General features: G+C 38.5%; 1 protein-coding gene across 14 annotated transcripts in view; it reads left to right on the forward strand.

Moving 5' to 3' along the window:
• LOC139748644 (uncharacterized) overlaps positions 1-23,818 on the forward strand; it is a 321,771-nt gene that overhangs the window by 51,346 nt on the left and 246,607 nt on the right. For 10 of the 14 annotated variants that reach the window (XR_011712788.1, XR_011712787.1, XM_071661886.1 and 7 more), the window contains 2 exons: positions 8,675-8,722; positions 21,008-21,115. Coding sequence is in view for 12 of the 14 variants with exons in the window: in XM_071661886.1 (XP_071517987.1) it covers positions 8,675-8,722; positions 21,008-21,115 (156 nt within the window). In the remaining 2 variants the exon portion in view is untranslated. Of the gene's footprint in view, positions 1-8,674; positions 8,723-20,539; positions 20,697-21,007; positions 21,116-23,818 lie in introns of all 14 variants that reach the window. The other 4 variants (XM_071661882.1, XM_071661880.1, XM_071661884.1 and 1 more) reach the window with 2 other exon arrangements.

Below are 23,818 nucleotides of genomic sequence, written 5' to 3' on the forward strand. Positions count from 1 at the left end.
GATGTCTCCATGGTTGTTTAATTTGTTTATGGATGGGGTTGTTAGGGAGGTGAATGCAAGAGTTTTGGAAAGAGGGGCAAGTATGAAGTCTGTTGGGGATGAGAGAGCTTGGGAAGTGAGTCAGTTGTTGTTCGCTGATGATACAGCGCTGGTGGCTGATTCATGTGAGAAACTGCAGAAGCTGGTGACTGAGTTTGGTAAAGTGTGTGAAAGAAGAAAGTTAAGAGTAAATGTGAATAAGAGCAAGGTTATTAGGTACAGTAGGGTTGAGGGTCAAGTCAATTGGGAGGTGAGTTTGAATGGAGCAAAACTGGAGGAAGTAAAGTGTTTTAGATATCTGGGAGTGGATCTGGCAGCGGATGGAACCATGGAAGCGGAAGTGGATCATAGGGTGGGGGAGGGGGCGAAAATTCTGGGAGCCTTGAAGAATGTGTGGAAGTCGAGAACATTATCTCGGAAAGCAAAAATGTGTATGTTTGAAGGAATAGTGGTTCCAACTATGTTGTATGGTTGCGAGGCGTGGGCTATGGATAGAGTGGTGCGCAGGAGGATGGATGTGCTGGAAATGAGATGTTTGAGGACAATGTGTGGTGTGAGGTGGTTTGATCGAGTAAGTAACATAAGGGTAAGAGAGATGTGTGGAAATAAAAAGAGCGTGGTTGAGAGAGCAGAAGAGGGTGTTTTGAAATGGTTTGGGCACATGGAGAGAATGAGTGAGGAAAGATTGCCCAAGAGGATATATGTGTCGGAGGTGGAGGGAACGAGGAGAAGAGGGAGACCAAATTGGAGGTGGAAAGATGGAGTGAAAAAGATTTTGTGTGATCGGGGCCTGAACATGCAGGAGGGTGAAAGGAGGGCAAGGAATAGAGTGAATTGGAGCGATGTGGTATACCGGGGTTGACGTGCTGTCAGTGGATTGAATCAGGGCATGTGAAGCGTCTGGGGTAAACCATGGAAAGCTGTGTAGGTATGTATATTTGCGTGTGTGGACGTATGTATATACATGTGTATGGGGGTGGGTTGGGCCATTTCTTTCGTCTGTTTCCTTGCACTACCTCGCAAATGCGGGAGACAGCAACAAAGCAAAAAAAAAAAAAAAATAGATAAATAATCTTTTATCATTTTGAGTTTGTATTATAATGCATAAATAGAAATTACTGTACAGTGATAAAAAATCCTTTGATGAGTGCTTATGAGTTGGAATTGTTACTGTGTAGTGTCCCTTTATACAAGGCTATTTTTCTTTCCCATTTCACTTTGTTTATCATTATGAGTGTAAGGAGCAAGAAATGTTTGTTCCTTCCTGTACATATTAATCATATATTTATTGTTTTCGTTCTTATTCTTCCCCCACCAACCCTATTATCTTATGGTATTAAGAAATATTGATGCTAGATTTGGAAATTTTATGAGTTTGCCTAAATAAAAAAAAAAGTGGTAAAAAAGACTAATTATCGTTTTCATATTTCACTGATATGTTGAATATTTTTGGGAATATAGCTGGAAATTCACCACATGTAAAGATCAGAAATACCATGCAGTACATATTGTCTTTCTGCATATGTTTTTCTGTCTATTGTGTTTCTGTCTGTATGGACATACATTTTAAGGCAATATTTCAGGATTATTTGTACACCATAGGTAACCTCAGTGAAGGTAAGACAATTTTTTTTTCTTTTTTTTGGGGGGAGGGAACCTGCCAAGTGTATTGATGCATATAGATTATAGATTTGGCAGCGGATGGAACCATGGAAGCGGAAGTGAATCGTAGGGTGGGGGCGAAAATTCTGGGAGCATTGAAGAATGTGTGGAAGTCGAGAACATTATCTCGGAAAGCAAAAATGCGGTATGTTATATGGTTGCGAGGTGTGGGCTATAGATAGAGTTGTGTGGAGGAGGGTGGATGTGCTGGAAATGAGATGTTTGAGGACAGTATATGGTGTGAGGTGGTTTGATCGAATAAGTAATAATAGAGCAAGAGAGATGTATGGCAATAAAAAGAGTGTGGTTGAGAGAGCAGAAGAGGGTGTTTTGAAATGGTTTAGTCACAAATTTTGGAGGGGAAAAGAGTGGGGGGAAAGATTTGACCAAGAAAGGGTAAAAATCCCCCCAGAGAAAAAGGAGGGAAAAGGGTGAAGTGGGGAAAACCCCCAAAAGGGGGGTGGGAAAAAATTTTGGGGTGAAAAAGATTTTTTTAAATGATTTGGGGCCCCCAACCCTGCAGGAGGGGGAAAAGGGGTGCAAGGGAAAAAAAGTGGGGAAATTTGGGAAAAATGTGGGGATACCCCCGGGGGCCCCCCCCCTCTTTTTTTCCCAAAGGGGGTTTTTAACCAAAGGGCCCAAAAGGGAAGCGTTCCCGGGGTTTAAACCCCTGGAAAAAAAATTCCCCGTGGGGCCCCCCGGATTTTGGAAAAAGGGAAACGTTTTTTCATGCATTAAATTAAAAATACAGCTTGAGATGAAATGTGGGAAAAAGAATGTGGGGCCCCCTTTTTTGTCCCCTTTTTTTCCCCCCGCTTAAAACCCCCGCACAAAATGCGGGGGGGGGGGTTGTTTTTTTTTTTTTTGTGGGGGCGGGTGGCCCAAAAGGGGAAAAAGAAAGGAAAAAGGGAAAACCAAATAAAAAAAATTAAAGTTTTCATGTGGGAAAAAAATTTGGGGGTAAAGTCCCGTGTGGGGGTATTAAAAAATTATACGGAGATTTAAAAAAGGGATTATTTTTTGCCCGGGGGGTGGCCCTGTTTAAATAAAATGGGGGTTTAAAAGTGGGGGTTGGGTTTTTGGGCCCCTTCCCCTTTCCCTCTTTTTTTCCCCCGGGGCCCCAAACCTTTGCAAAAGCGGGAAAACACCAAAAAAGCAAAAAAAAAAAAAAAAAAAAAAAAAAAAAAAAAAAAAAAAAAAAAAAAAAAAAAAAAAAAAAAATTTGATAAAAATCTTTTATTTTTTTAGTTTTTAAAAATTTTAAAAACAAAAAAAAATTATTTTTTTTCCCGGAAAAAAAAATCCTTTTAAAGGGGGTGCCCTTTTTTTTGGAAGGGGGAAAAAATTGTTAAACTGTTAAAAGGCCCTTTATACAAAAGGGTAAAATTTTTTTTCCCCAAAAATTTCCCTTTTTTTTTTTTTATCCCCTTAATGAAAAATTTTTAAGGAGCAAGAAATGTTTTTTCCCCCTTTCCTTGGGGGAAAAATTTTCCCCCAAATTTTTTTTGTTTTTCGGGTTCTTATTTCTTTCCCCCAAAAAAACCCAACCCATTATTTATTTTGTTAAAAAATTTTTTTAAACTTTTTTGGAAATTTTATGGAAAAATTTTTTAAATTAAAAAAAAAAAGTGGGGGGAAAAAAGACTTTAAAATTATGGGTTTTTAAATTTCAATGATTAAAAGTTTGGGGGGTTAAATTTTTGGGGGAAAAATGGTTTTTTTTCCAAATTTAAAGAAAAATTAAAATGGAAAACCCTATTTGGGGCTTTTTGTTTTTTTTTTTAAAAATTGGGGTTTCCCTTCCCTTTGGAAAGGGGGCATAAAACCAATTTTAAAAAAAATTTTTTTTTTAGGAATTTGCCCCCATTTTTGGTTTAAAATTTTTTGGTGGAAGGTAAGAAAATTTTTTTTTTCTTTTTTTTTGGGGGGGAGGGAACCCTTTGGGCCCGGGGGTTTGGAAAATTTTTTTTTTATAGAATTTTTTTTAGGGGTTTTAAAAGGGATTGGGAAATGGAAGGGAAGTGAAAAAGAGGGTGGGGGCGGGAAAATTTTGGGAGGGTTTTTAAGAATGGGTGGGAAGGGGGGAGAAAAATTAAAAAATGGGGAAAGGCAAAAATTTGGGATGAATGGTTGGGGGTTGGGGCAAAAAGAAGGGGGGTTTTTGGAAGGGAAAAGGGTTTTTTGGGGGTTTCTGGAAAAGAGATTTTTGGGGACAAAATGGGGGGGGTGTTGAAAAAAGGGGGTTTTAAAAAACGGAAAAAAAAAGTAATTTTTTAATTAAACAAAAAAAAAAAAGGGGGAATTTTTTGGAAATAAAAAGGGGTTTTTTGGTTTTGGAAAGGGGGGGAGGGGAAAAAAAAAAGGAGGGTGGTTTTTTGGGAAATGGTTTTTTGGGGAATTTGGAAAAAAAAATTTTTTTGTTGGGAAAGAAAAATTTTTAAAAGGGGGAAAAATTGGGGTCAAAAATGGGGGAAAAAAGGGAAAAGGGGGGAAAGGGGGGGAAAAATTTTGGAAGGTTTTTGGGGGGAAAGGGTGGAGGGGGGAAAAAAGATTTTGGGAAAAATGAAAAAAAGGGCCTGGGGAAAAAGGGCCCGGAAAGGGGGGAAAAAGGGCCCAAGGAATAAAGTGAATTGGAGGAATTTTGGGTTTTTAAAAAAAAAGGGTTTACGTTTTTTTTGTTATTTGGATTTTGGGGTTTTTAGGGGTTAAAAAAGGGGGGGGGGTAAACCCCCTGGGAAAGGTTTGGGGGAGTAATTTGGGGGGGGGGAATGTATGGGTTTTTTTTTTGGTTTTGGGGGTTTTTTGGGGTTTGGGCCAAATTTTTTTTTTTTTTTCCTTTGCCCCTACCCCCCCAAAGCGGGAGCCAAAAAGAAAAAAAAAAAAAAAAAAAAAAAAAAAAAACAAAAAAAACAAAAAAAAATGGGGCCCCCAATTGGGGGAAGTTTGTAAAAAGGAAGAAAAAATTATTTAAAAAAGGAAAGAAAAAACTTTTATAAAACATCAGAATTTTTTCCCTAGAAAACAAGGGGGGGTGGGGCCCCCTTTTGAAGTGGGTTTTGAAAAAATTTTGGGATTAGGCAACTGCCCATGAAGAATTTGTGGTTGGGGAAGGGACTTTTTTCCCCAAAAAAGAAAAGATTTTTATTGTAGCCCTTTTTTGGGGCCAAAGGAAGGAAAAGGGATAAAAAAAATAGGGGGGTTTAAAAATAGAAAAGCCCCCTTTTTTTGGGGGGTCCCTTTTTGAATTTATTTGGGGTAGGAAGAAAAAACTAAAAGAGAAAATTAGAAGTTTTTTTTTTCAATGGTGTAAGGCCAAAAATGCAGAAATAGGTTTGAGAAAGGGGATTTAAAAGGTTCTATTGGTTTTGGGGGTAGGGAAAGTGTGAAAAATCCAAAACCCTTTGGTTTTTTTTAATTTTTGGTTTGTGGATGGGAAAAGGTGAGGGAGGTTTTTTTTGCCCAAAAAGGGTTTTTTTGGGGAGAAGGGGGGAAAAATAAAGCCCCGTCCCCCGGGAGGGGAAAGAGAGGGTTTTCCCCCGGGAAAATGAAATCAGTTGTTTTTATGAAAAAAAACTGCAGAAGTTTTTTTTTACTGAAATTTGGGGAAAAAATTTTTTGGGAAAAAAGGAAAATTTAATTTTTGAGTAAAGGTGAATAAAAAAACAAAAGGTTTTTTAGGGGTTTTGTAGGGGTTTTTTTAAAGGGGGGGGTTTTTTGTTTTTGGGGTTTTGGGGGTTTTTTTAATGGGGAAAAACTTTTTAAAAAACAAGTGTTTTTTTTGATACCTTTTTTAATTTTTAAAAAGGAAAAAGGAAAAGGGAAACCAATTGGGGGAAACAGGAAAAAGACCCCCCCCTTAGGGAAAGGGTGGGGGGGCCAAAAAAGGTTTTTTTTGGGGGAAAAGCCCCGAAGAAAAAGGGGGGGGAAAGGGAAAATGTTTTTTTCTGGGAGAAATACAAGTGGGGGGAAAGTTTTTTACCCAAAAAAGTAAATCCCATCCCTATTTTAAAGGGATTCCCGAGCAAGAGCTTAATTTTATATGGGCCCCGTGGGGAAGAAAGTGGGGGGCAAAATTTTTCCAAAAAAAAATTTTTTAAAGGGCCCAAAAAATTTTTTTTGAGGGGGGGGTTTTTTATGGGGTAAAACAAAAAGAAAAAAGGGGAAGAGATGTGTTGGGAAAAAGAGGGGTGGTTTTTTTTTGAGAAACAAAAAAATTTGGTTTTTTCTGAAAAAAGGGTTTTTTGACATGTTGGGAAAAAGAATGAGTAAGGAAAAGGGCGACCCCAAAAAATATATATGGTTTGGGGCAAAGTGGGGGGGGGAAAAAAGGAGAAAAAGGAAGAAACAAATTGGGGGGATTTGGGAATTTAAAAAAAAATTTTTTTAAAATAAAGGGGGGCCCGAACAAAAGCATGTTTGGAAAAGAAAAAGGGAAAAGCCCCCCGAGATTTTAAAGGGGAATTTTTTATGATTTTTTTGTAAAAATGGGGTTTTTAATTTTTCCTTTTTCAAAATTTTAAAATGAAAACCCCGCCAAAGGGAAAAACCCTTTTTAAAAGGGCCCTTTTTGGGGGGCCCAACCTTTTTTGGGTAGGGATCTGTTTGGTTTTTCCAAATTTCATTACAAAAAGCAGCTGCCCGAAAAAGAAAAAGGAAGCCAAAAAAGAAAAACGATTTTTTTTGTCTTTTTTCCCCGAAAAGCCCCGTCTTTTCTATTTTCAGGAAAATTTAAAAACCCTTTTTTATTAAAAAAAAAAAGTGGGGAAAAAGAATAAAAGACCCCAAAAATGGTTTTTTTCTTTTTTTTTTTGTATATATATGTAATGTATGTATGGGGGCCAGGTGAGGATGTTCCCTCAAAGGCCCATTCCTCTGTTCTTAACGCTACCTCGCTGACGTGGGAAATGGCGAATAGTACGAAAGAAAAAGAAAGTATGTATATACATGTGTATGTGGGTGGTTTAGGCCATTCTTTCGTCTGTTTCCTTGCGCTAGCTCGCTAAGGCAGGAGACAGCGACAAAGTATAATAGATATAAATATGAAATCCTGGGAGCCTTGAAGAATGTGTGGAGGTCGAGAACATTGTCTCGGAAAGCAAAAATGGGTGTGTTTGAAGGAATGGTGGTTCCAACAATGTTGTATGGTTGCGAGGCCTGGGCTATGGATAGAGTTGTGCGCAGGAGGGTGGATGTGCTGGAGGTGAGATGTTTGAGGACAATGTGTGGTGTAGGGTGGTTTGATCGAGTAAGTAATGTAAGGGTAAGAGAGATGTGTGGAAATAAAAAGAGCGTGGTTGAGAGAGCAGAAGAGGGTGTTTTGAAATGGTTTGGGCACATGGAGAGAATGAGTGAGGAAAGATTGACCAAGAGGATATATGTGTCAGAGGTGGAGGGAATGAGGAGAAGTGGGAGACCATATTGGAGATGGAAAGATGGAGTGAAAAAGATTTTGAGTGATCGGGGCCTGAACATGCAAGAGGGTGAAAGGCGGGCAAGGAATAGAGTGAATTGGATCGATGTGGTATACCGGGGTTGACGTGCTGACAGTGGATTGAATCAGGGCATGTGAAGATTTTGAGTGATCGGGGCCTGAACATGCAAGAGGGTGAAAGGCGGGCAAGGAATAGAGTGAATTGGATCGATGTGGTATACCGGGGTTGACGTGCTGTCTGTGGATTGAATCAGGGCATGTGAAGCGTCTGGGGTAAACCATGGAAAGTTGTGTGGGGCCTGGATATGGAAAGGGAGCTGTGGTTTCGGGCATTATTGCATGACAGCTAGAGACTGAGTGTGAACGAATGAGGCCTTTGTTGTCTTTTCCTAGCGCTACCCCGCACACATGAGGGGGGAGGGGGATGGTATTCCATGTGTGGCGAGGTGGCGATGGGAATGAATAAAGGCAGACAGTGTGAATTGTGTGCATGGGTATATATGTATGTGTATATATATGTGTACATTGAGATGTATAGGTATGTATATTTGTGTGTGTGGACGTGTGTGTATGTACATGTGTATGGGGGTGGGTTGGGCCATTTCTTTCGTCTGTTTCCTTGCGCTACCTTGCAAACGCGGGAGACAGCGACAAAGCAAAATAGATAAGTATATAAAATATGAATATAACGTAATAAGTGATAGAGACATTAGGCAGTACAAGCACCTCTTCTCTGATATTTCAAACTAACATATTTGGAAAATGGTTATTACAAGAAAAGTTGCTTTGTAGATATTTGCAAGAAAAATAAGCTTCATCTTAGATGTGGGAAAATCTTTGACTTTAAGCTCAGAAGTCACTTTCCTGAAATTAACTGTTTTTCCTGAACAAGTTTGCCTTGTTTTCAGTATTCAAGGCTACAGCTTTTTGTGCAGTTACTGCTGCCTTGTCATGTCAGAGACTGTCATCTCATTGTTAGCCAGAACATCTGGGAAAATTAAATTTTGGAGGGTTTTTCTGTAATATAACAAAGTTAAACGAGAAACATTCCACCTCTTTGAAGTCTTTGGCAATTAGTTATTTTGTTGCCAATAAATGCTTTTGTTTGTGAGTAGAACCTTAAGAAGAATGAGTTTGAGAGGGTGTTTTACTGCTTTGCTGTAAGTGCTTTCTAGAATAAGAAATGTGTGATTTAAGATATTGTGTTAGAAATAGGGATCTCTTTTGACAAAGAGCCCAGGGTCTTATTTGCACGTTGTTGATTGCAATGCGTTATGTGATGTAATCTGCCACCCTGGCTTTGGTTGTATTGTCGTAGAGGTGCGTGAATTTTTATAATGAATTTTTTGTTATGAATCGGTATCACCTCAAAAATTCTTGGGTAACTTTACTGTTTTTGCTGTTTTGACTTATCACTATGTATGGTTAGTTATCAATACATTTTGAGATTAAGCATAGCCAAACAAGCTTTGAGGACAGGCATTAGCTCATAGAAAAAGATGTTTCTAATAATTAATTCTTTGTTTTTCTTTGTCTTTACAGAGAATGGATATTCCTGAAGGAGCGGTTGTACAGCAATACAAGAAAAGGGTGAATTTTTATGTATTGTTCATGTAGTCAGATAATTTAAAGACATTTATGGTTTTACAAAATAGGCTTTACAGAAAAAAGAATTTCTTGAAATTTCTTGTTAAAAACCTCTCTCAGTATGATATCTTGAATAAAGAGTGTGTTTTTGTGGTTTATTACTTATTTTGGAGGATATCATGTCAGCATGCAGTCAAGTTTAAGTGCTTTTATTTACCTACATATGTGTAAGGTGCATGGTACAAGTCTGAAAATGACAGCTACATAGTGAATTACAAAAATTTAATGGGGAAAAAATTTCATTTAAATTTTACATATATATTATTATTTTATTATTATTATTATTAGCTATTATGTTTTGATTTTTTCATAACTGATTGCTGTTTCATGCTTTAGCGAGATAGTGCCAGGAACAGATGAACAAAGGGCACATCCTCTCACATACATCCACTAGCTGTCATCCACTCCCAATTGACTTGACCCTCAACCCTTCTGTACCTAATAACCTTTGCTCTTATTCACATTTACTCTCAACTTTCTTCTTTCACACACTTTACCGAACTCAGTCACCAGCTTCTGCAGTTTCTCACACAAATCAGCCACCAGTGCTGTATCATCAGCGAACAACAACTGACTCACTTCCCAAGCTCTCTCATCCACAACAGACTGCATACTTGCCCCTCTTTCCAAAACTCTTGCATTCACCTCCCTAACAACCCCATCCATAAACAAATTAAACAACCATGGAGACATCACACACCCCTGCCACAAACCTACATTCACTGAGAACCAATCACTTTCCTCTCTTCCTACACGTACACATACCTTACATCCTCGATAAAATTTTTTTACTGCTTCTAACAACTTGCCTCCCACACCATATATTCTTAATACCTTCCACAGAGCATCTCTATCATATGCCTTCTTCAGATCCATAAATGCTACATACGAATCCATTTGCTTTTCTTAGTATTTCTCACATACATTCTTCAAAGCAAACACCTGATCCACACATCCTCTACCACTTCTGAAACCACACTGCTCTTCCCCAATCTGATGCTCTGTACATGCCTTCACCCTCTCAATCAATACCCTCCCATATAATTTACCAGGAATACTCAACAAACTAATACCTCTGTAATTTGAGCACTCACTTTTATCCCCTTTGCCTTTGTACAATGGCACTATGCATGCATTCTGCCAATCCTCAGGCACCTCACCATGAGTCATACATACATTAAATAACCTTACCAACCAGTCAACAATACATTCACCCCCTTTTTTAATAAATTCCACTGCAATACCATCCAAACCCACTGCCTTGCTGGCTTTCATCTTCTGCAAAGCTGTTTCTACCTCTTTTCTTTTTACCAAATCATCCTCCCTAACCCTCTCACTTTGCACACCACTTCGACCAAAGCACCCTATATCTGCCACTCTATCATCAAACACATTTAACAAACCTTCAAGATACTCATTCCATCTCCTCACATCACCACTACTTGTTATCACCTCCCCATTAGCCCCCTTCACTGAAGTTCCCATTGATTCCCTTGTCTTACACACATTATTTACCTCCTTCCTAAACATGTTTTTATTCTCCCAAAAATTTAATGATACTCTCTCACCCCAACTCTCATTTGCCCTCTTTTTCACCTCTTGCACCTTTCTCTTGACCTCCCACCTCTTTCTCTTATACATCTCCCACTCATTTGCATTATTTCCCTGCAAAAATCGTGTGAATTAAATGTCTTATATTCATTTTTACAATTTTATTGAAATAAATGAGATGTTTCAGGCACACAAATACTGGTCATCAGCAAAATTGCTTAGAAATGATATATCATCGTATATAATAAGTAGTATGGTTGGTAGGGGTCAGACTCGGTCTGTCAGTTGTTAGGGTGGGATTGCCTCAGATCTCTACACCTGGGAGTTGTTAGGGTGGGATTGCCTCAGATCTCTGCACCTGGGGGAGTCATATAGAGTTGAGAGTGTGGTCACTTTTGGTGTAGTTGAAAATTAATGTTAGGCCCCTGCGTGGTATGCATTTTGATGAATTATGAAGTGATTGTATCCCTAGAAGGTATGGTTATCAACCTGCATTTGGAAATAACATTCTAGGGTCATAGAAGAATATGTGAAATATTACCTTTGAAATCCAGAGGTGCAATTTGCACAAGAAAGACAGAACACCTAAAACATCTGGGGCCCAAAGTCTTCACCACCTTGCCACTCCCATCAGAAACAGCATGGGTTGCACGATGAAGTTCTAGAGTGTACTGGACAAGTGCCTGTATAGTGTACCAGACCAGCCAGGCTGTGGAGGTTATGTGGGTCTGAGGGCTAAAGGTCCCAACAGCTTGGTTAACCAAAGACTCAGTGCAGCAGCTTGGGCCCAGCCCAGGCTGTGGGAGTGAAGACCCCCCAAAGACTTCATCAGGTTTTCACCAGGTATTATGTACATAGCTTCTGTTGTCTAGTCTTTTAGAGTCTTGGGCAATGTTTCAGTATTGTTGTGTTTTCAATAAGATGCCGGTAAGTGAGATATATAGTATGTTGTGGCCATGAACAAAAGTTAAGCAAAAATGCAGTTAAAAAGGATTTTAGGCAGTGCTGGTTTAGTCTTAGGGTTTTGGGTGGTTGAAATAAATTAACCAAAGGTTTAAGAGGCTATTTGATGGTTAGAGAGTTCAGGGGAGGGGGCCCTCACAAGTGTAGAACTTACTCCCAACGCTGTACAAATAGATAACTGATAATTGATAACAAGTTCCATTGACCCATTAAAAACAAAAGGATTGCATATACACAGATGATTACTTGGAGATGAGTAAGGTACTAAAACACTGTACAAATCAATGTCCATAGAGCCAAAAGTCACCTTAAAGATAAACAACCCAGCCATCTTCTTCCTAAACAGCAGTCTCCATATTACACATTACTGATGTCACTACCACATCACAGGACTTCAAGAGGACCATTAAGAACATTCTCATATATTCTGCCCCAATACCAAAAAAGGAAAAAAAAATGCGGAGATGCTGCTTGATTGAGCACTGAACTGTGTCAGTACGAAAAGTCTGGGCTCTTGCTTCATCCTTGTAAGTTTGAAACTGGCTCACATTGCTCCATTCCACAAAGGAGGAAGCAAAGCAGTTTCCAAAAGAAATATTAACCAGGAGCACTGACGTCACATATTATCAAAGATGTAAGTCATGAGTCATAAATTAACTGACAGTGAAATTAAATAATGTATGTGACCAAGGTTTTCGTTGTAGGAAGATCATGGTTCTTATGTGCTTCATTGCTACAACAGAGTTATAAAGGAATTGGAGAATGAACAGAATGGTGGGGTGATCGTAGTTTTTGCAAAGCTGTTGATAAATATGACCACTCGGTCATGGCACACAAAATGCATCAGATTTTTTTTCTTTTTAAGGCTTCAGTCATAGACAAAAGTCCATGTCCACATCAAGGCTGGGCTTTACCTGAAATAAGAGAGAATTTTGAAACAGAAAAAGATGAGGTGAAGTATTTACAATGGGAGTAACCAGAAAAATTGGGAGACGGATGTACAGCTTGTGGATAACAGATCAAAACATGTTCATCAGGCTATAGAAGTATTTTGAATATTTACAAGGTGTACCAGATCAGCTTGGCTGTTTATCTGTTTAAGTGAGCTTGCGGGCAGTGGCTTTGAACAACCTGCTCAACCAGCCTGAGCTGTTGTAGTAGAACTCCAAAGCCTGTGTAAGTAAATCCCAGATATTTCCAGAGCCTCCACAGTAAAAAAGCTGTTTCCCAAGGGTTTGTACTGGCACCCCTTCGATTCCTCATTTTTTTGTTTGTTAGTGACGTAGATATGAATCATAGTTTTATTTCATCCTTTGCAGATGATACTATGTAATTAGTATGAAATTATCATCAGCAGGAGACTCCAAAATCTACAAGCAGACTACCAAAAACAACATACTCTTCAATGGAGAAAGTTCCAGCTCCTCCAGTATGGGGAGCATTAAGAAAAAAAAAAAGAACAGCACAGAATTCCAGACAAATACAGACACCACCACATTATGACTGAACAATGTAATAAACATTTGGGTAATAGTGAGTGAGGACCTTAATTTCAGTAATGAAATAAGGCGACAGTTGTCTCTTCCAGACTGTGGTGGGTTAGATCTTGTGGACGTTCAAGACAAAGGAGGAGAAACCAAAGATTAAGCTTTTTCTGGCACTGATGCTCCTAGAGTAGAGAACTGCTGTGTGCTAACATCTCCTTTTAGGGCAAGTGAATTTACATCACTTGAAATTATCACTTATATATCTCTGATGCCTATTCCCAACTGGAACTCCCTCGTGGGGATGGCCACGGCAATCAATTCTCCATAACTAGTGAACTCCAGTGCTGCTTCTTAGCCTTAGTGCCTCACCTTTAACATGCCTCTGGCAGAAGACCATGTTTGCAAAGGCTCCTACCTAATGTTCCTATTGACTACATCAACCTAATGCTCCTTCTTAATGTTCTTACTCACTTCCTGATGCTTCAACCCAGGGCTCCTGCTTAAATGTCCCTACCTACAAGTACTATCTCTTGCTTCTACCATTTTGCAAAAGGCAGGGCTAGCACATAGTGCTCACTGCTGGAAAATCTAGGTACGTTGGATGAATTTAAGAATGCCCAGGGTTAGTGCACCAGGCCAACCAAGCTTTGGTGGTTCTGTGGCCTTCAGTAACCCAGGTCTGCAGCTTAGACTCAGAGCAAGGTATGAGGGTGTGAGACCTCCAAAGTTACTTCTCTCTCTCTCTCTCTCTCTCTCTCTCTCTCTCTCTCTCTCTCTCTCTCTCTCTCTCTCTCTCCCCCCCAGTCATGGACAAAAATCCACTTCAAATACAGAGAGAATTATGAAATGGAAAAAGAAAAGACAAGGGAAAGAATTTACAAATTTTGGAAAAAGTGAAAAAAGCTGTTTTTTGAAATGTGCCTGGGAAAGACATGAAAGATGGAGAGTTATAAAGCTTCAGCATGTAGAGAAAGAATTAGGTATCAAAACAGCCAACCCATACATGTCTGATAGCCACACAATAATCATGTGATGCAGCAGTTTGCAAAGTTTTGAGTGGTATAGCTAGTGGTGTAGGCACACAAGCAGCCAGCTCTTGGGAGCAAAAACTAAAGTAATACCTATAGAAGAAGGAAAGTGAACCAACATTGCAGCATAGGGCTAGGGAGTCGAATTTGGAAGTTAGCTTGTGACAGTTTATAAGTCAGACTGCTTTCAACTCAACTCAGTCAAGTAAGGATGCAGAGCTAGAACCACCCCAAATGTTAGAGCAGTACTCCATGTAAGGACGTATCAGTCCCTTGTATAAATGGGGTAACTGTATAGAAGAGAAGTTTTGACATCTAAACAGGACATCCAGCTTCTAAGAGGCAGACTTTGCTATTCCTGTACTATGGGGTTTCCAAGAAAGAGTGGCTCTTACAGTAATATTAAGTATGTTCATTGAGTCAAGAGGTGGATATACAGAACCATCAAAGGAGAGACGAGAGTTGTGAGGATTTTTCGATAGAGAGATGGGTAGAAACTGGTTGTTGGGGGGCATTAAACTTAACAAGATTTTGTGTACCCCAAGTCTGAGTTTATTGAGGAAGCTGTGTCAAGATGAGATGCAGATCGAGTGAGAGAAGAGGGAGCAGAATTGAAGGATGTGGAGAAATGCAGTGTTGAGTTGTCAGTGTATGAGTGCATTTGGTTATTTGTGAAGAGGATATCGTTGAAAAAAGGATAAAAAGTGTAGGGGACAGGACAGAACTTTGAGGGACATTGCTGCTTATGGAGAAAAGGGAAGAGGCTGATTTATCCACAACCACTGAGATGAATCAGCCAGAGAGGAAGCTAGATATGGTGGAGCAAAGTTTAGGAGGGGAGCTTAGAGATGAGACCCTGATGCCACACCCTGTCAAAAGCCTTAGATATATCGAGGGCAACTATACATGAGCCCAAAATCTTTCAGGGATAATGACCAGACATTACTATGGTAGGAAAGAATATCACCAGTGGATCTCACCTTACAGAAGCCATACTAGTGATCAGAGAGAAAACTGTGATTTTTCGAGGTTCTTAAAAGATATGGGAGTTGAGGACGGATTTAAAGACTGGAAATGGTAGATGTCAAAGCAATAGGACGATAGTCAGAGGTGTCAGAATGGTCACCCTTCATTGGGGTGGGATGTATCTAAGCATGCTTCCAAGGAGAAAAAAAGTTTTGGTTTTTAAACAAACGGAACAGACGAGCAAGCACAGGTGCAAGTTCAGAGGCACACTCTATCAGTATATGGGGAGGGATACCATGAGGACCATAAGCCTTACTTGTGGTCTTGAGAAAGAAGCTCTTTTTGAAGTCAGAAAAGAGATTATGGGAAGGAGCACAGGATTATTAAGAGAAGCATTAGGGGGTAAAGGAATGTTAGCTATCCAAGTTGGAGTTAGAGGAGAAACAGGGACCAAAGAGAGTTGCTTTTTCTGTGGAATGGACAGCTTTAATACTATTAGAGTAAAGTGTAGGGAAGGTAGAGCAACAGTGGTTAGATATGCCCTTAGCTAAAGGGCTAAAGACCAGAAAGATATATCAGTGGATGATGAGAGGTTATTTCACTTCCTATGAATAAAGGAATGCTTTGCCTCAGGTAATGTACTTGCAACAATTACAGGCAGTAATAAGAGCTGAATAGGAACTAGAGGAAGGAGAGTTTTCCAAGCCTGATACCTGAAGAGGATATATTAAGATATATAAGCAAATGATGTTGAGGTCTTTCTTGATTTCCGCATTAGACTCGCCCATAGTGAGCCTCTTGCAAAACTCCATCATCATTTTGAGGCATAAAACATTTCATTTTCTCTTTGTGAAAGATATAGATGGTTTTGAGGAGTTGTCAGGCAATTGCTGATGATGCTTGAAAGGGACCATTGTCCACTGGTAATCCAGGGCGAACAAAATATGCAAATGCTCATTACCAATTTACAACACAGCACCAGAAAACATGTGGGAGATGGTGATGAGTACACTAATCGCTGCGAGGTGATGTGTACAAGATTTGGAATATTTTTTATTTCCTATTTCTTTATTTTTAGGGTGATAGAGGGTTGCCAACCAAAATTGAAGAAAACACATTGTTTTGAACATTTTGTTGGCTCAAATTATGGATAACAGAGGTTGTAACCAGTTGGTACTAATGACCATTGTGAGGTTTTGTACTGCTAGTCAGCCAGTTTCCTGACTGATGAAGTACATCCCCATCTATACCATGTGACTTAACTTTAGTAAGTAACCTTTGTTATCGAATGCTTTTTGAAAGTCTTGAGTAGATGACATCAACTACTTTACTTTCATCTTACTTGGTTATTTCATATAAAGAAATTGAGCAGATTTGTTTAATGATTAATTCTGTCAAATACCTTGCTGAAGACCGTTTAATATAAAGTGGTCGTCCTCTAATTGTTTTGCAATCTAATTAGGATTGATGGTTTCCATTAGTTTACTCACTACACACATTACTTGCCTGGCTGCTGTTTATTACCTTTTTTGAATATTGTTGTTACTTTGGTAAGTTTCTATTTCTCAGGAACATTTCCTGTTGTGGGCAACTTATTGAAAAGAGTAGCTAAAAGCTTAAATATCTCATTTTGGCATCTTTCAGTGCCCTCGGATAACACTTATCTGGGCCTGCTGTTTTATTTCTTCTCATTCCACTCGGTGCTGATTGTACAACTTTTTCTTTTACTTCAGTCTGTTTCAGAAGGTTTTCCCTTATATCAGTGAAGCTAGGTTTGCGACGTGAGTTGTATCTTCTGTTGTAAATACAGATGCTAGATAATAATTAGAATCTTTGTTATGGCTTTGTTGTTTTGAATCATTACCTTTTTCTGTAAATTTGTGGCTCAGTTGATTGGGTAATTACTCTTGTAGTTCTAACATAACTATAAGACTCTTCAGGTATCTTCTGCTATTTTCAGTAATACACACTTCTTACTGACACATACGACTTTTTGTTTCTCAGTGCAGATTTATATAGTTTAATGTCTTGGTTGTTTGAGTCTCAGAGTTTCTTATGTGTTACTTTCTAAGACAGCAAGCATTTCCTTATATCATTGATCCACCACTTTAGCTTTGTTTTGAAACACGATGTTATATGCTTTGGCACTTTAAAAGGATTATTGAATCTTTATTGTGTCTTTATCATAATCATTAACAAAATCATCACAAGTTTATCATTCAAGACCATGTTTTTTTTTTTTCTAGCATTATAAGCCATACTGAAATTTGCCACAAAAGTGATTTGCCAGTGATCACTTGTACCAAACATTTCTCCCCAGTTCATCATTATGGACAAGATCCTCATTTGTAGCTAAGAGTAAAGCTGATATGTTCTTATTGAGTGTAGGTTTCTCAGGTAATCATGTTAAGGCACTCTCAAGCTAATTCAGGTAAAGCCCAAGCCCCATGCTACTGGTGATGGATTCTCCCCACTTGGATACTGGTATCTGAAAATCTCTCATTAATCATATTTGAGTCTTGGTCATTACATATCTGCCAATTGATCATAAAGTCTCATCCACCTCTGTTGGCTGTGTAGGAGATCTCTAATGTTACTGATATTTTCTTTTGAAGTCTATTTTTTACTCCACCAAAAATAGGGTTTATTTTATTAGTTGGTAAAACAATTTTGTATGAGATGAAGATTAGGTTTCACAAAGAGCAAGACACCCTCTTGGATAAACAGAGTTTACCCAGGATATGTTGATCAGCTGTCTGCTTTAAAGAATGTGTGTGAGAAACAGAAAGATTTGTAAGTGGCATTTATGGATCTGAAAAGAGTGCATAAGAGGGTTGATAGAGTTGCCCTGTGGAAGGTCTAAAGGATATATGTTGTGGGAGGAAAGCTTTTAGAAACTGTGTGAAGTGTTTATCAAAGGTGTAAAGCATATGTACGAGTGGGTTGCTCCAAATGAAGGTTGGCCTGCGGCAGTAGTGTGTGATGTCTCCATGGCTGTTTGACCTTTTTATGGATCGGGTGATAAGGGAGTTAAATGCGAGAGGCTTGGTGAGGGGGATGAGTTTGCAGTCAAGAGAACAAGGGCTTGAGAAGTGTCATTTATTGTTTGGTGGTGGTACATCACTGGTGGCAGATTTGGGTGCATTACACATGACAGCAAGAGAATTGATGTGAGCAAATGTGGCCTTTCTTGTCTGTTCCTGGCACTAGCTCACTAATGTGAGGAAGAGCGATCAAGTATGAAAAAATTATATATGTTGAAAGAGAGTTTTAAGGTACCTAGTTTTGAAGAAAATTGAGTCTACATTCTCAGTTATCCTTTTGAAGTCCAGTGGTATTGTGATGGAGTTTGTTACTAGTAGCATGGGGGATGGGTGTATAGAAAAAAGTTTTATGGCTTATACATCTATATTGTGATTTTCTGCTCGCTAAAATCTGTACTTCAAATTGGAACTCTATTCCTCATATTACTTTTTTTGTTTTTGTATATCAGTCGTTTCCGTGCTATCGTCCATGTGGGTGCCCTCCCCTGTTCATAGTTGGCCAGTTAAACTTGTTGTCCTTGAATTGTTTGGCATATGAATGAAAGCACCTTTTTTTGTCGCCAACAGCTCATGAATGTGTTTCTGTAGTCTCGTGATATTTTGGGATTGTTGGTCTGTGTGTTTCAATTTTTTGTCTGGTTTACTTTCCTTTGCTGAATTCTATAGGAATGCAACACACTTCTGTTTCCTATAGAGGGGACCTCTACCTTTGTTTGTCTGGACCTCGTACCCCTTTTTCTCACCAATATGTGTCTGCCAAAACCCTAGTCATGCCCAAGTGCTCTTGGATAGTCCTGATACCTCCATGGGAAATTCCAGCTTCATTGATAATTTCATTGACTATGATATGAACCTGATCAGGTTCTCAGACATTAGATGCCTCATGTGATATCTAAGGCTGTCCTAATGTAATTATCCACAAGACTCACATAACCATTCTTAAACTTTTTGATTTATTTTTTCTGTGTCACATGAAGGGACCACCGCCGAACGTGATCAGCACACACTGTTGTGTCTCGTACTGATACCATTTAGGGTACAAAGTCAGTGAGTCTCCAGTGCTCAAGTTTGTAACTATCCATTATTTTCTCAGATGCTGAAATTCAGGATGTCACTTTGAAACAATAGATGATTAACCTTGTCTGTTATTCAAAGGTTCACCATGTTATTTTAGAAATATAACTCTGCCATATTGTGTTATCCCCATGCCATATTATGTTAAACCTGGTTTGAAATTTTTTTGAGCTGTCCCTTGTGACACATATCACCAAAGAAGTGAATTCAGCAATTTCAATTTCATCATTAAGCTATATGCAGTGCATTTGTGAATCAGTACTAGGTGGCAGAACACTAGAGGAATGTATGAAACAAGAAATATAAGACTGCTGGATCACTCTAAAAGATACCGCACACACATTCTAGATATGAAAAAGGAAAAGGTCCAGTGGACTAGAAAAAGAAAGACACATCCTAAACAGGGGGTGGAACTCAACAAAAAAAAAAAAAAAAAGCAGTCCTGTTGAAAGAATAAGACATACCATAAAATCAAAGTTTATTAGAGAAAAACCCAGGATGTTACTGTATGTGCACAATATACAAATCAAGGACTTTGAACATTATCATTTGGGCCACAATGGTAAAGGGCATGTGGAAAGAGATGATAGAGGAAACCTTATTAAGATGGGGAGATAAAGTTGTGGAAATTACACAGCTTAACAGTATCTTTTGAGAACACTTACTGGGAATGGAATCCTTAGCCAGAATATGGAACATTGATATAGATGTTGGATATCTTTGACTGTGAATAGATAAGGAGGGTTAGAAAAGAAGTAGGTATGGTTTGAAATTTTTTTTTGTAGCAGCAGGAGTGCATACGGATATACTGTGGGGGAAGAAACATGTGGCATAACAACGAAACAGCTTCTGAAAAATGAAAGAAGATGAAGAATGAATTTTACATGGTAGGGACTGTGGGGTAAAGAAACTTTGAAGATATATTGAGGATGAAGCATTGAAATTTTCGAGATTGTTCCATAAATCTTACACATGCAATTTGCTCTTAAGATAGGAGCTCTTGGGATTTGGATTGTTGATAGAGTGCAGCATCTCACACCCCTAATTTATAACCTTTGAATGTGTCATGGTGTATTTTGTTATATTGCTTACTGTGATTTTAAATTTTCTGCATTTTTGTGTTTGTAACTGTTGTTCAGCTTGATTTTTGTGTAATTTTATATGTTGGATGAGCTTGTAAACTTTCTGTTGTGAATCTAAACCAACTCCAGAAATGTTTGCTGGAATATAACTAAGCCTATAACTGAAAGATACATCATATGACCTCGTGAGTTACTGTTCGTAGTAGTGTGACAATTTTTTTTTCCTGCACATCACCAAAACACCTTCACAAATTTCATACTCTTTATTTCAAGTGACAAGAAAAGTTACTCAGCTCCTGTTGAGAGATTTGCGTTTTTTATGGAATTCATGGCTGAGCCCTTGTGATATCTGATTTTTTATGATTTGTAAATTAACTTTTAAATTTGTTAATGTTGATTTGTTTGAATCATATGAGTTACTTCCTCATGTACTGTAACACCTTTGTAACTTTTTTTGCAAATGATTATAATTTTATACTTATCAATGAAAATTGAAGGAATGCGCTGTAACTTTTATTGGGTTTGATCATCAACTCTGAAAATTGAATCTTACTTTTTACTTCAGATTTTGTATTAATTCTCAGTACAGTGAACTTCAGCTCTGTTACGATCGCAAGGAGAACACGATTTCTTCACAAACATAATTTGCAGCTTGCTGGGCAGGGTCACAACCATTAGGTTGTGTGTGGTCTTGCACCCTCGTTGAGATGTGGTTGCCACAGGTAATTGAATTATTACAAGTTTAGCTTTTCCCACCAGGATATGCACATCTGCACTCAATATTCCAAGGTGACTTTCAACACGGCACTATTTTGTGATTGATCAGATATATTTGTCACGCAGTATCTGATTTTTTGTAATTGAGACAGTAAATACTGCAGAACTTGACAACCACATGCCAATAAAGATACTGTTTTAGATGCTACTTTTCTTTAAGATCTCTGCAGTAGTTATACACTTCATATAGAAATTTAAGTTATATTGATTGACAGAAGTTTTAAATTTATGCCTTGTACACTTTCTTTTTTTTCAGCCTGAGGATCCCCCCTTTCTGACTGTAGGAACTGAGGTATCGGCCAAATACAAGGGTGCCTTTTGCGAGGCCAAGGTCCATAAGGTTGTTAAAGTTGTCAAGGTTAAGGTAAGAAAAGTTATCCTTTTGGACTGCTAAGAGTGTGTTGAATGTGAAATGTTAGTGTAAACAGATAGGCTAGCACACTTTTGTATAGCTACAGTTTCCACAGTCATGAGAAGTCATGATATTTCACAGTTTGTTTTGTGGGTCAAGAAGAATGTGGGAATTTTGAAAAATGACCTTTTGGTCTTAGAAATATCCTAAAATTTGAAATTTTTTTGAAAATACATTAAACCCGTTATCTGAAATGCTCTGGATATTGGCCTTTTCAGATACAAAAATTTGCGGTTATTTAAGGTTTCAATATATTAGATTATCCAGAAATTGTAATACAGCCATCCCTTGCACCATACAACCTGTTGTCCTGGCTGGTGACTGTGACTGGCATCTTGAGCAATGAAGAAAGGGGCTTCCAAGGCAGGAAGGTAGGTAGGCTGGAGGAATGTAGCCTCCTCCATCAGCCCTTCACGTTTGTCCTCTGCAGTGCACAGGATTTTTTTTTTCCAGGAATTTTATTATCTCATCTTCCTGCCTTAGTCCTCTCAACGTTAGGGCTTCCAGAGCACTTGAGAAATCAGCCATGTCCACATGATGGGACCACAGGTCAAAAAGTGCAGTGATGTGTGTGTGTTTTTCAAATTTGAGTCGGGGTTAGATAAAGTGCAGCTGTTCAATATCTGCAAAGTAGCATTTGCATCTTGAGCTTGTAGGATCTGATGTTGAATTTATGTGTGTAATGTTTGAGAGATAGGTGATGTTCAGAAGTTAGTGGAGAAAATTTAACTCATATGTGCCTGGAGAGTGTAGGTTCCGATGTGTATATGGGGAAAGGAAGTATGTTATGACTAGGGTAGGAGGGTGATTATTTTGTCCTTATTGAACAAATACAGTGAATATGATTTGTCAGTGTTGTACTTTTAGAGGATTGAATCATTGTGTATTGGTTGGTAAAGTGAGAGACAGGGGTTAGCTTTTCATTTCTGCTTGCTGGTTGTTTCTTAAAGGATTTTAGTGGCAAAGGTCTAGAGCTGCTGCAAAGAAATAAGAGACTGAGCTTGTTGAAGTGGGATTGTACTGAAAGATTATTTTTTTTAGTTGAGCACTGTGTTTGTTAAGCAGTTGATTGTTCTGGTTGTATGGTATGTATTTTTTGTTTTTGTGTCTAGGTTGGATAACATTACAGGTGAAGTGTGGTATTTGTATAGGTTATATTTTTTCCTAGTCTGTTAATGTTGGCAGTCAGTATTCTGAAGGTATATAGGTTGTTTATAGCCTTTATGTTAATGCTTTGTGGAGAGTTAATGTCCCTGTTTGTTACTTGTGGTGCCTAGCATGGTTGACATTTTCATAATTGGAAGTGGTTAGTCTGTTAGGGTTATGGGAGGATGCATGTTGCATTTTTTCTGTTAAGGGTTGATTTCTTGAGGAATGTAGACATTCTACTTTGAGTGAGCCATTGTTCTAGTTTTGTGATGTAGTGTTGCATTTTTATTGCTGCTTGTGTGGTGTTACAGTCTTGTGAAGTAATTGTAAGGTTGTTTGAATATGAGAGGATTTTCTGACTGGTTTACAGAGGATGAGGTGAGGGTGTGTAGGAAAAGATTGAAGATGGTTAGAGATGGGCCAGCTCACTAGGAACTCCACTGGAGTACTTATGGATTATGAAGGTAAACCCGTTTTGACAGACATTGGCTTAGTGACCTGTCATTAAGATGGATAACTACTTTTTGTAAGTTTTTTTTATGTTGGTGTTAGTTACATTGTGTGTAAGGATATGCTGGGGATTATGTTAAATGCTATGCTGGTGTCTTTTGCAACTAGTTTCTTGCAGGTGGGTGGTTGTAGTTGGCTGGAGCCATCGTGGATGTTTTGCTTGAGGTTTTGTACGTGATATCTAGATAGGAGTACCAACAGTGAAATTTTATCCTAGACAGGGCTTGTGCGTGTTTGTCTTCCCACCTGAATAGCTTGAAGTTCCAAGATGATACTATATTCTACCAGATACTATATTCTACCACCTGTCTGATTTGATATTTCACATTGTTGCTTTCTCTGGCGAAGCATCTATGGTAATCCTCTATTTTTGGTTGGTTAGGTATTCTTGATTACTGTTTTTCAAGCTTCTTTATGAAGGTTTCTGTTCAGACTCCTGATAGATTCTGGAATTCATTGGATCGGCTTATTCCTTATTTTTTTTTTCCTTGTTTCATTATGTCATATTTTACTTTGTGAATCGATTTTCCATTGTTTTATTATCCTTTGAGTCATATGCAGGCTGTTTGTTATTTCTTTTGTTTTATTTTAAACCTTTTTTTTAATGTGACCACAGTTATTTGATATTTTTGCATCAGTTGTTAGCAAGTTGGCATATTTATTTATTTTACTTTTGATGTTAGATACTTTTACTCCTTAATCATTGCTTTTATATTTTGTTTGTGTAGTTTGTTTTTATTCATCGGAACTGAATAGAGGTCAACAAGGCGCTGCACAAAGTTAGCTTTCAAGATTTACATTATCACAACAAGCCCTAAGATGTTGAGGGAATAAACAGCCATGTCCACATTAAGGCCCCACAGACCAGTTGTAGTTTTTCCTGGCTCTCTTGCATGCCTTAATTCCATCCATTGGCAGTAGGTCACCTCCTGTACACCAGACTGCTGCAGATTACTCCATCCTGTGCATTCCTTTCAACCTCCTGCATGTTCAGGC

The sequence above is a fragment of the Panulirus ornatus genome, chromosome 5 (genome assembly GCF_036320965.1).
Source record: "Panulirus ornatus isolate Po-2019 chromosome 5, ASM3632096v1, whole genome shotgun sequence".
Taxonomy (NCBI): domain Eukaryota; kingdom Metazoa; phylum Arthropoda; class Malacostraca; order Decapoda; family Palinuridae; genus Panulirus; species Panulirus ornatus.